Raw genomic sequence first — 12,769 nt, forward strand, 5'->3', positions numbered from 1 at the left:
TGGCAAAAAATAAAGACAAAGAAAAATTATTGAAAGCAGCAAGGGAAAAAGGACAAATAACATACAAGGGAACTCCCATAAGGTTAACAGCTGATTTCTCAGCAGAAACTCTACAAGCCAGAAGGCAGTGGCATGATATACTTAAAGTGATGAAAGGGCAGAACCTACAACCAAGATTACTCTACCCAGCAAGGATCTCATTCAGATTCGATGGAGAAATCAAAAGCTCTACAGACAAGCAAAAGCTAAGAGAATTCAGCACCACCAAACCAGCTCTACAACAAATGCTAAAGGAACTTCTCTAAGTGGGAAACACAAGAGAAGAAAAGGACCTACAAGAACAAACCCCAAACAATTAAGAAAATGGTCCTAGGAATGTACATATCAATAATTACCTTAAGTGTGAAAGGATTAAATGCTCCAACCAAAAGACACAGGCTTGCTGAATGGATACAAAAACAAGACCCATATATATGCTGTCTACAAGAGACCCACTTCAGACCTGGAGACACATACAGACTGAAAGTGAGGGGATGGAAAAAGATATTCCATGCAAATGGAAATCAAAAGAAAGCTGGAGTAGCAATACTCATATCAGATAAAATAGACTTTAAAATAAAGAATATTACAAGAGACAAGGAAGAACACTACATAATGATAAAGGGATCAATCCAAGAAGAAGATATAACAATTATAAATATATATGCACCCAACACAGGAACACCTCAATACATAAGGCAAATGCTAACAGCTGTAAAAGAGGAAATCAACAGTAACACAATAATAATGGGGGATTTTAACACCTCGCTTACACCAATGGACAGATCATCAAAAAAGAAAATAAATAAGGAAACACAAGCTTTAAATGACCCAATAGACCAGATAGATTTAATTGATATTTATAGGACATTCCATCCAAAAACAGCAGATTACACTGTCTTCTCAAGTGTGCAGGGAACATTCTCCAGGATACATCACATCTTGGGTCACAAATCAAACCTAAGTAAATTTAAGAAAATTGAAATCATATCAAGCATCTTTTCTGATCACAATGCTATGAGATTAGAAATGAATTACAGGGAAAAAAACATAAAAAACACAAACACATGGAGGCTAAACACTACATTACTAAATAACCAAGAGATCACTGAAGAAATCAAAGAGGAAATCAAAAAATACCTAGAGAGAAATGACAATGAAAACACAATCCAAAATCTATGCGATGCATCAAAAGCAGTTCTAAGAGGGAACTTTATAGCTATACAAGCCTACCTCAAGAAATAAGAAAAATCTCAAATAAATAATCTAACCTTACACCTAAAGGAACAAGAGAAAGAAGAAAACAAAACCCAAAGTTAGCAGAAGGAAAGAAATCATAAAGATCAGAGCAGAAATAAATGAAATAGAAGCAAAGAAAACAATAGCAAAGATCAATAAAACTAAAAGCTGGTTCTTGGAGAAGATACACAAAATTGATACACCATTAGCCAAACTCATTGAGAAAAAGAGGAAGAGGACTCAAATCAATAAAATTAGAAATGAAAAAGGAAAAGTTACAAGAGACACCACAGAAATACAAAGCATCCTAAGAGACTACTACAAGCAACACTATGCCAATAAAACAGACAACCTGGAAGGAATGGAAAAATTCTTAGAAAGGTATAACCTTCCAAGACTGAACCAGGAAGAAACAGATAATATGAACAGACCAATCACAAGTAATGAAATTGAAACTGTGATTAAAAATCTTCCAACAAACAAAAGTCGAGGACCTGATGGCTTCACAGGTGAATTCTATCAAACATTTAGAGAAGAGCTAACACCCATCCTTCTCAAACTCTTCCAAAAATTGCAGAGGAAGGAACACTCCCAAACTCATCCTATGAAGCCACCATCACCCTGATACCAAAACCAGATAAAGATACTACAAAAAAAAATTACAGACCAATATCACTGATGAATATAGATGAAAAATCCTCAACAAAATAATAGCAAACACTGGCTGCTCACGGTCCTGCCAGTGCTCTCTGTGCCTCGTCACCATGCCTCGCAAAATTGAGGAAATCAAGGACTTTCTGCTCACAGCCAGACGAAAGGACGCCAAATCAGTCAAGATCAAGAAAAATAAGGATAATGTGAAGTTTAAAGTTCGATGTAGCAGGTACCTTTACACCTTGGTCATCACAGACAAAGAGAAGGCAGAGAAGCTGAAGCAGTCCCTGCCCCCAGGTTTGGCAGTGAAGGAGCTGAAATGAATCAGGCACACTGATTTGAACTGTATTAAAATTTTAAAGATTCTCAAAAAAAAAATTGCAAACAGAATCCAACAACACATTAAAGGATCATGCACCATGATTAAGTGGGATTTATCCCAGGGATGCAAGGATTCTTCAATATACACAAATCAATCAATGTGATACACCAAATTAACAAATTGAAGGATAAAAACCTTATGATCATCTCAGTAGATGGAAAAAAAGCTTTTGACAAAATTCAACACCCATTTACCATAAAAATTCTCCAGAAAGTGGGCATAGAGGGAACCTACCTCAATATAATAAAGGCCATATATGACAAACCCACAGCAAACATCATTCTCAATGGTGAAAAAGTGAAAGCATTTCCTCTAAGATGAGGAACAAGACAAGGATGTCCACTCTCATCGCTATTATTCAACATAGTTTTGGAAGTCCTAGCCTCGGCAATCAGAAAAGAAAAAGAAATAAAAGGAATACAAATTGGAAAAGAAGTGAAACTGTCACTGTTTGCAGATGACATGATACTATACATAGAGAATCCTAAAGATGCCACCAGAAAACTACTAGAGCTAATCAATGAATTTGGTAAAGTTGCAGGGTACAAAATTAATGCACAGAAATCTCTTGCATTCCTATACACTAATGATGAAAAATCTGAAAGAGAAATTAAGGAAACACTCCCATTTACCATTGCAACAAAAAGAATAAAATACCTAGGAATAAACCTACTGAGGGAGACAAAAGACCTGTATACAGAAAACTATAAGACACTGATGAAAGAAATTGAAGATGATACAAACAGATCAAGAGATATACCATGTTCTTGGATTGGAAGAATTGAAATTGTGAAAATGACTATACTACCCAAAGCAATCTACAGATTCAATGCAATCCCTATCAAATTACCAATGGCATTTTTTACAGAACTAGAATAAAAAATCTTAAAATTTGTATGGAGAGGGAAGAGATATGGGAACATATGTATATGCATAACTGATTCACTTTGTTATAAAGCAGAAACTAACACACCATTGTAAAGCAATTATATTCCAATAAAGATGTAAAAAAAAAAATTGTATGGAGACACAAAAGACCCCGAATAGCCAAAGCAGTCTTGAGGGAAAAAAAACGGAGCTGGAGGAATCAGACTCCCTGACTTCACACTATACTACAAAGCTACAGTAATCAAGACAATATGGTCTGGCACAAAAACAGAAATGTAGATCAATGGAACAAGATAGAAAGCCCAGAGGTAAACCCACGCACCTATGGTCAACTAATCTATGACAAAGGAGGCAAGGATATACAATGGAGAAAAGACAGTCTCTTCAATAAGTGGTGCTGGGAAAACTGTAAAAGAATGAAATTAGAACACTCCCTAACACCATACACAAAAATAAACTCAAAATGGATTAGAGACCTAAATGTAAGACCGGACACTATAAAACTCTTAGAGGAAAGAAGAAGAACACTTCTTTGACATAAATCACAGCAAGATCTTTTTTGATCCACCTCCTAGAGTAATGGAAATAAAAACAAAAATAAACAAATGGGACCTAATGAAACTTCAAAGCTTTTGCACAGCAAAGGAAACCATAAACAAGACGAAAAGACAACCCTCAGAATGGGAGAAAATATTTGCAAATGAATAAACGGACAAAGGATTAATCTCCAAAATATATAAACAGCTCATGCAGCTCAATATTAAAAGAACAAACAACGCAATCCAAAAATGGGCAAAAGACTTAAAGAGACGTTTCTCCAAAGAAGACATACAGTTGGCCAGGAAGCACATGAATATCTGCTCAACATCACTAATTATTAGAGAAATGCAAATCAAAACTACAATGAGGTACCACCTCACACCAGTTAGAATGGGCATTATCAGAAAATCTACAAACAGCAAATGTTGGAGAGGGTGTGGAGAAAAGGGAAGCCTCTTGCACTGTTGGTGGGAACATAAACTGATACAGCCACTATGGAGAACAGTACGAAGTTTCCTTAAAAAACTAAAAATAGAATTACCATATGATCCAGCAATCCCACTACTGGGCATATACCCAGAGAAAACCATAATTCAAAAAGACACATGCACCCCAATGTTCATTGCAGCACTATTTACAATAGCCAGGTCATAGAAGCAACCTAAATGCCCATCGACAGATGGATGAAGAAGATGTGGTACATATATACAATGGAATATTACTCAGTCATGAAAAGGAATGAAATTCGGTCATTTGTTGAGACGTGGATGGATCTAGAGACTGTCATTCAGAGTGAAGTAAGTCAGAAAGAGAAAAACAAATATCATATATTAACACATATATGTAGAACCTAGAAAAATGGTACAGATGAACCGGTTTGCAGGGCAGAAATTGAGACACAGGAGTAGAGAATAAACATATGGACACCAAGGGGGGAAAGCGGCGGGGGGTGGTGCGATGAATTGGGAGATTGGGATTGACATGTATACACTGATGTGTATAAAATGGATGACTAATAAGAAACTGCTGTATAAAAAAATAGAAAAAACGTATTTATTAAAACAATAAGAAAAATAGCTGACATAATTTTTCATCAGCTACCCTGAAAAAAAAAAGAAAGGCAAATTTTTGTGTAAATGAAAATATCTAATGAAGGAAAATAGTAAAACATGATGGAGAAGAACTGATTTTTTAAAGGAATCTCAATGTAGGGGTATAAATATGGAATGCTTTTATGTTTTTCAATGATTAACTCCTAATTTCCTAAAGTCCATTTTCTTGACGGCAAGTGGTTTCTTAGTGTCATTTTGTCCCAATTTTATAACTCTTCATCCAAGTTCAGTTATTAGAATGATCTTATTCTAATATTGAAGAATCAGTCTTTGTAGCATAGGCTACCTACTTCTTCATGAAACCCATTCACTGTTTCCTAGGGCATGTGGGTAGAATAAATATTTACTTATTTATTCCCTTGCAGTTAGGTGTGAATGAATGTGACATTTCTGGCTAATGGAACTGATGCGTTCCACTTATAGGATAAGCCTTTTAAAAACACCCATGCAGAATCCTTCACACCAGTAATATCAATGTTCATGGTGATCTAGGTTGCCATGTGGTATAGATGCCAAAGCCTCTGCCAGCCTTGTTTCATGAACAATAGTTGGAGAACCCTCTACAGTCCCTAACCCAGGCTGATAGGAGTTTATGAAAGAGAGAAGAAAGTCTGTCAAGTTGAGACAATGAGATTTTAGTGTTTGTTATAGATAGTGTTATCTTCATTAAAACTTCAATCTTACACTTGATTCAAAGCAGTTTTTCTTCACCCTTAGAACTCTTGAGCAGCAGCTCAGTGACTTGGGTGAGAGGAAGGGAAGGTATGGGTTGAAGGATTTCAGAAACCTCTTTCCTGTGTCACTTCTAGACTCTTACAAGGTTAGGCTACATATTTTTAGCCGTTTCCCATACAACAGGAAAATTTTACTTGGTGCAAAATACAATTCTACTACATCAGCAAAAGTCTGGAAAAGAAATCCATGAGATAAATTCTGAGAGGGATGTAATTATGGCCTCTAAATTTTATCATCTAAATTCCCATAAATGTTTTCTGGAGAAAAAAAAATCTCCAGGTTCATCAGGTAATTAGTGAATGAATATTTTAAACCATAAATCCTGCTTTGAGTGAAATGTGATTACCCTTATTTTTTACCCTGAAAAATGGCTTTAGTAGTGTTTTGAACAGGGCCTGCTAGTGATACACACATTAGGATCATTGCCTTCTTGTAGTAGTTGCTATTTATTAGAGTATCACGGAAATCACTGCAATGTATCGTTGTGATCTGCCAAAGTGAGTTCCTTTCAACCTGTTCCTGTCTGCCAGCAGAAGACAGGGAGGGTACACTAGGGATAAAGGATGCAGGTTAGAATAATAAACAAGATTGTGATATCTGTTTTGATAAACATACAGAGTATATGAAACCTGAAGGAGCTGGCAATTTATTCCCTAATACCAAATTAAACCCACCAGAAATGCTGAGACCTTTTAAATCTTTTATTATAAAAACATGTCCCTGAAGATTAAAAACTGGAAACAAAATTAAAGATGAGCTCATTCATCCAGATTTGAGGATAAGCAAATGAACATTACCTTTTTTTCTTTTAAAGTTTACACACATGCATAGCTACAGCAGACACATGCATGTGTGCACACACACATGCAAAACACACACACACACATACACACTACTATAATGGGCAACCTACAGATCAGGAAACTTTCCAACAATCTATAATATGATTCTATCATTTGGCAAAGTCATAAATTATGAATGTCACAGAAAGTTCTATACCTTTCTTCTTTATATCCAATTTAGCAATGTACTGTTGTTTCTTCCTTCTTGAATACCTCTGAGTTTATTCCTTTTCCTTCATTCCCACAACCCCCAATCCCTGAGCTACTTCATGCCCAAATTACTTCAACATACTTCTGATTTCAGACTTTCTTGGCTTCAATCTATTCAGCCCCACTAGCAAAGATATCTTTCTAAAATAACCAATTTCATTAAGACATACCTCTTTTCCAAGCCCTATAATTAATGGCTTCTTTGGAGAAATCACTTGGGAAATTGCACTGCTTTTTTATGTCATGTTTAAATCTATGATGCTGTTTTACAGGCTTGGTGGAGAAATGCCTTTAAGATAAGACTGCATGACAAAGGAACTTCAATGAGCATAGTCAAGATGGTAAGGTACATAGAACACAGAGTTAATTAGCAAGGCAAATAAAACCAAAGAGCAGACAAACAGGGTATGGCTTTGCATCAAGTATTAGAGTACTGAAAAGATGTTTTCTGCAGGGACTGGTAGTTTGAAATAAATGTCTCTAGAAATACCTTAAATGCAACATGTTCAAAATTAAACTCAATATATCGTTCCCCCAAAAGTATACTTCCTTCCATGTTCTTTATCTTAATGAATGGCACAACCAGACTCTGTGTTGACCAAGATGGAAACTTGGCAGGCCTAGCCACATCCTGTGGTTTCTATTTACTTGAGATTTCAGGCATCTGCCTCTTTCGCTCCATCCCTAAGCCATCCAGATCACCTCTCAATTTCCCCACAATGGTGATCTCTAATTTAGTTTCCTGCTTTCCAGTCTCCCATTTTTCCAGTGATTTGCCACACTACTTCCAAAGCCATATTCCTGCAATATAAACCTACTTAAAACTTTCAATGGACTATGATCTGTAGGATAATTCAAAATTAATTACTAATCAAATTGTGATGATTAACAATCATCATATCACCATCAACTTTTCTGTAAGTAACCCCAGTCTTCTTACTTCTTATTCAATCTCCCCCTTAACTTGAACTCTTTATCTAAACTGGTGGTTCACTGAGTGATTTACCTCCTTTGTATACACTGTTTTCTCTTCCTAGAATGTCATTCTCCTCTTGTTGAACTAATTTATATGGACCCATTGTTTAGTCCACAACATTTGCTGATCTACCATGTAGACCCATGTCTCTTGGGCTATACGTAGTACACAGCATTATAACAACATAACACTCCACTTCACTTTCTGTGTATTTTATTCTTCATCTCTAGTTTTTATGAGTATTATGACCACTTATATTGCTTTGATATATAATAGGTTATTTTCACATCTTCATTCAGTGAATGAACAAATGGATGGATAGGTATATGAATGGATGGATGGACATGTGGATGTATGGATAGTTCTTTCCTAATCTAAAATTTCATTATTTCAAGAGCTCTTAGTGCAGTTCAGTTTTAAGTTGTGATCATATTGGATCATGGGACTGAGTAGAAGGACTCAATGTGTCAAGTCTGGTAGAAGAGAAGGACAAAAATCACAGGATCTTTCCTTTCCAGAAATAGAAATCATCATGGTAAGAAGAGGTTAGAAAGGCACATATTAGGTGTCTTCTCTTTTTTACCTTGAAAATTGAGTAACCATGTGACCTAATATGAGAACAGTCCCAGAATGTCTCACACCGTCAGTGTGACCGACATCAAGAAAAGGACAATCTTGCATTATTAAAAACAAACAAACAAACAAACCACTCGTTTGAAAGGCTTTGGTTCCAAAATCTCATCAGGTTCACATGGAAATGTTTTATCAGAGAATTCAGGACAAAATTTCCTTCAAAGAGCTTAAAACCCAGTAGGAGGGAAAGATTTAAATAATTATGTAAAACATATTTAATTTTTCCTGTAGTTAGAATTAGAGAGGAGAATTTCAGAGTATTAAGAGAACATGAGAGGGCAAGGCACTTTTAAGTATAATCGGCATGTTCGGAGAGGTATGATTGAAGCTGGGACATGGAAAATGAGAAAAAGGCTAACTAGGTTGCAGTGAAGGCACTGTGGGTGGGGGGGGTACATTGAAGAGGAAATGATGCATGGCTTCACTAACTCAAGAAATTTCATGGCACCAATTCCATGATCATTGCCCATGATTGGCAGTAAATATCATCAGATTCAAAAAGACTCCTTGGCTGTTATTGGATTTTGGTTATAACAAATGATAATAGTCTGAATTCAAGTGGAATTTAGAGAGTGTCCTGTAATTTGGAGATTTTATTATAATTTATCTTCATATAATGAGATTTTGACCCATATTAAATCACTGTCACCTCTGCCATCCAGTCAATGTTAATTAATGGAAAGGCTGTGATTTTCAATTGAAGTAATATTCAGAGTTAAATTGACTCTACTACTCTGTTTGATAAACAGCAGTCTGGCCAAGATGGACTATTGAGAGATTATCTTCTCTAGAACAATTATGAAATTGGCCCAGCTTAAGTACACTAATTTAAGTAGATAGATTATGTTTGGTTTATTGAAATGAATCTTTTCAGAAGCAGAAAAAACACCCTTGAGAATGTTGTTAAGACAATATAACAAGTTAGATTAATATAGATTTGACCAGCAAACGATTCTTCACTTACTGGCCTTTGGATTTCAATAATACTTAGCCAGAGGCTGTTTTTCAAGTACTGTCACTTGGGCTTTTTATAATGAAAGGCAGAAAGGAAGCTTTAATGAGCTCTATCCAAATTCATAACATTCAGGCTCCAAACCCAGAAAACAAAACCAGCCACCTGTAAATGTTTGACCTATTGTTCAGAGGGGAATTCTTTGAAAAGAGGTAGAGATTTGCAGAATATAGATGTGAAGGTGAGAAAATACCAAAAGACAAAACGTTCCTACTTAAAAATTTAACAAAGCCAGCCTGATTCTACCCTTTCAGGTAAAGTCATTCAGGAATATATTCCCAGAGTGATCTAGAAAAATAGCTTGCATTAAAAATTGTGTTCAGTATGTTAATCTGTTATTCCCAAAGTTATAGTAAATGTGTTAAATATTTTTTTTCTGATAACCCCAAATTTTGGAGTATTTGGGGAGTATCTTTAGAAAAAGTAAATCAGGCTATATCTCAAAGGATCTCAATTCTGCATCTACCATTTGCTCAGTGGTCACTGATAGGTGTTAGCAAAGGGGAGGAAAGGTCTTATGATAATACAAAATAAAATGTTCCATTTATGAAGTACTTAATATGAGCACTTGGCTAGAAATTTTATCATGGCCAGTCTACAAGGGAGGTGTTTCTATTTTACAAGTAAGGAAAGTGAAGCTCTGAGAAGTAAGAATTTGTACACTGTCATGTGACTAGTAAGTAGGAAAGCTGGGATTCAAACTCAGAATTTTCCTATTCCAAAGAATAAGAGATACTCTGACATGATCTTAATCCATTTTTACCAAATGTGAATCCTACCTATACTGATTTAAATTCACATCTGCCTGAATTATATCATTTAGAAAAAAGGTTTTTAATAGCTGTTGAGATTTTAGAACATATTTAAAGTAATTCAGTGTTACCTGAGAAACAAATACATTTTTCCCCATGTGTCTTTTGGTTTTTAATTTGTTTATAGTAGGGGTTTTGTTTCTTTGCTTGTTTTACGTGCATATCAGTCTGCTCTCACCTGTGCCTGGTATCTCCAAATCCAAAGTTCCTCTGATACAGCATTTTAAAGTCTTCCAAAGGGTGTGGGGAGAAGATAGTGGTCTGACTGCAGTTCTCAATCTGCTGCCCCTAGTTTCTGTCTCATCTGTTCACCATCTTCTGGAAGTAAACATTCCTGAGACTTTTTGTGTTTTGAACTAAGAAATCTGGTTGCTTCTGAGCTCCGCATTTTAGCTTTCTGCTAAGTAATGAAGTACTCAAACATTGCTCTCGTTTCCAAAACTTTACTTTTGTCATTTATCCTTTACTTTCCATGTATATGTGTGCCCTTTGGACCTTTTTTTGTTTTTGTTTTGCAAAAGTAGTGGGATAAATGTATTCTATATGCCTTGCTGCCAAAGTGAGATCAATACATCTTTTAAAATTGAAATATATATACAAAAAAGTACGCACATCATAAGTATACAGCTCAGTGAATGATCGCAATTTAAGCACTCCTGTCTGCCTTCCAGAGAAGCTCTACCTCCATAACCACAGTATCATTTACATCCTAGAAAATATTTATGGACAACAGTATAACAGAGTAATTAGGATAATATTATTTGAATATATTCTGAAGTCCAAAGGGTCAAAAACTGATTCTAACATTTCCTAGTTTTGTGAACTTTTTAACCTTTCCAAACATAAATCTAGTTACACTACTCTCTTGCCTAAAAACTTTAATGTAGGAATGCCAGATTTAGCACATAAAGAAGAGAGCACTCAGTGAAATCTGAATTTCAGATGAACAATGAATACTTTTTCAGTATAAGCACATCCCATGCAGTATTTGGGACATACTTATACTAAAAAGAAAGTATTTACTGATTATCTGAAATTCAAATTTAACTGCTATCCTGCATTATCTGGCAACCCTACTTTAATTACTTTTTCCCTAACACACCGTGAATAATAAACTCTTTGCTGTGTCCTATGTGCTTTGAAAAAGCATAACTCTGCTGGCTGCTATCTCTATCACTGCATTTCATACCATTGTCTCCAACTCATATGATGTTCCGGCCACACTGATTTTATGTCAATTCTTCTAACACACCTTTTTTTCTTGTCTCAAAGACTATGCTCATTATTTCCCTGACTTTTTCAGCTCTCACCTTAGATGGCATGTCTTCAGAGAGGCCTTCCTGCCTACCTATCTGGATAGATTCCCTACTCCACTTGCCCCAAAACCACAACTTGTAATTATACATTTCTTCATACCTTGTTTTCAGCATCTCTCTTAATTCTGAAAGCTACTTGAGGGCAAGGACCTTGCCTGGTTCCTTCAGCAATACTTACTAATCACTTAGTGGTGCTTTTGGCACAAAAAATCTAATAAATAAACAGTTTAAAATTCTTTAAAAATAAGTATATCAATTTGTCTCACATAATAGTATCTACCTCAAAAGGACTACTGTGCTCATTAAATAAAATAATGCTCACAGAGTATACAGCTACATACTTGACACAGCCTAAGTCATCAATAACTGATAGTTATTCTTTTTACTTCTATTGATAATACTCTTATGAAATGATCCTATTCTAGTGGAGTGCAGTCTTGTGATAATATTCTTTTAGGAAACCAACAAATAAACAAAGGAAGTCATCTCTGAAGGGCCTTTTGAATATCCATTAATACTAAAACCAAACCCCCTACACATGTTTTCATAACACACCCTCTTTATACATAATGACAGCCCTAGATTTTGTGATTAATATATTCTGTAAATACATTAACCGTTTTATTCTTAATTTAATAGACCATCTACCTTTACCTTTAGGACCAGGTATCCCATTCTTGCCCATTAGTCTTCTTCCTTTCCCTCCTACCCCTTCATCCCTCTCTCTCTCATCGTTCCTCCTTACTTCTTATATTCCTCATACGTAATGTTTATTAACCTCATAAACTAAACATCAAAAATACTTCCATTTATTAATTTATTTTTGAAGCTCCTATTTTCTCTCCCCTTTCTATTTCTCCTAAATTTTGCCTTGACAATTATTCTCCCAGATCACAATCAACTTCAGAAGACACTGAAATCTTTCACCAGTAAACAAACAAACAAAAAAAGTGAAAAGAGTATTAAAAAGAGCAGATACAGTCTGGCCATCTTGAATGATTTTTCTTTGCCATTGGCACAATTAGTAGAGCATTAATGGGACATTTTAAATTGCTGAAAATTTATATTGCAATTTGTGATTATTAAGCACACAGAATGCAAAGACTCAGATCTTTTCATCAAGAGTTTCATTCAATCTTCTTTGAGTTATTCACTGAGCAATCAGAGCATGTAAAGTACTATGCTAAGGTCCAAGGTGGGGCACATGTTTCTCCTTTTAGTGAGGGACACAAATAAAAATCAATGAGATAAACCTCTTAAGTATGTTAAAAATATATACAGGAAGTGTTATGAATATTTGGAATAGGAAAAAAATCAATTATATAGGAGAATCAATAAGGTTAGGTGGAAATAATGGCTTTTGAGGTAGGTTATAAAGG

General features: G+C 35.3%; 1 protein-coding gene across 1 annotated transcript; it reads left to right on the top strand.

The window, feature by feature from the left end:
• The first annotated feature begins 2,004 nt into the window (after positions 1–2,004).
• Positions 2,005–2,310, top strand: LOC308615891 (large ribosomal subunit protein eL38). Its single transcript, XM_081231768.1, has one exon. The coding sequence runs from the start codon at positions 2,043–2,045 to the stop codon at positions 2,253–2,255; it is 213 nt and encodes a 70-aa protein (XP_081087894.1). The 5' UTR covers positions 2,005–2,042; the 3' UTR covers positions 2,256–2,310.
• The last annotated feature ends 10,459 nt before the right edge of the window (positions 2,311–12,769 follow it).

Source organism: Mesoplodon bidens (genome assembly GCF_964165515.1).
Source record: "Mesoplodon bidens genome assembly, chromosome: 4".
Taxonomy (NCBI): Eukaryota; Metazoa; Chordata; class Mammalia; order Artiodactyla; family Ziphiidae; genus Mesoplodon; species Mesoplodon bidens.

What these genes read in the sequence shown, in the direction of transcription:
- LOC308615891 (XM_081231768.1), top strand. Translation starts at nt 2,043, where the DNA reads ATGCCTCGCAAAATTGAGGAAATCAAGGACTTTCTGCTCACAGCCAGA.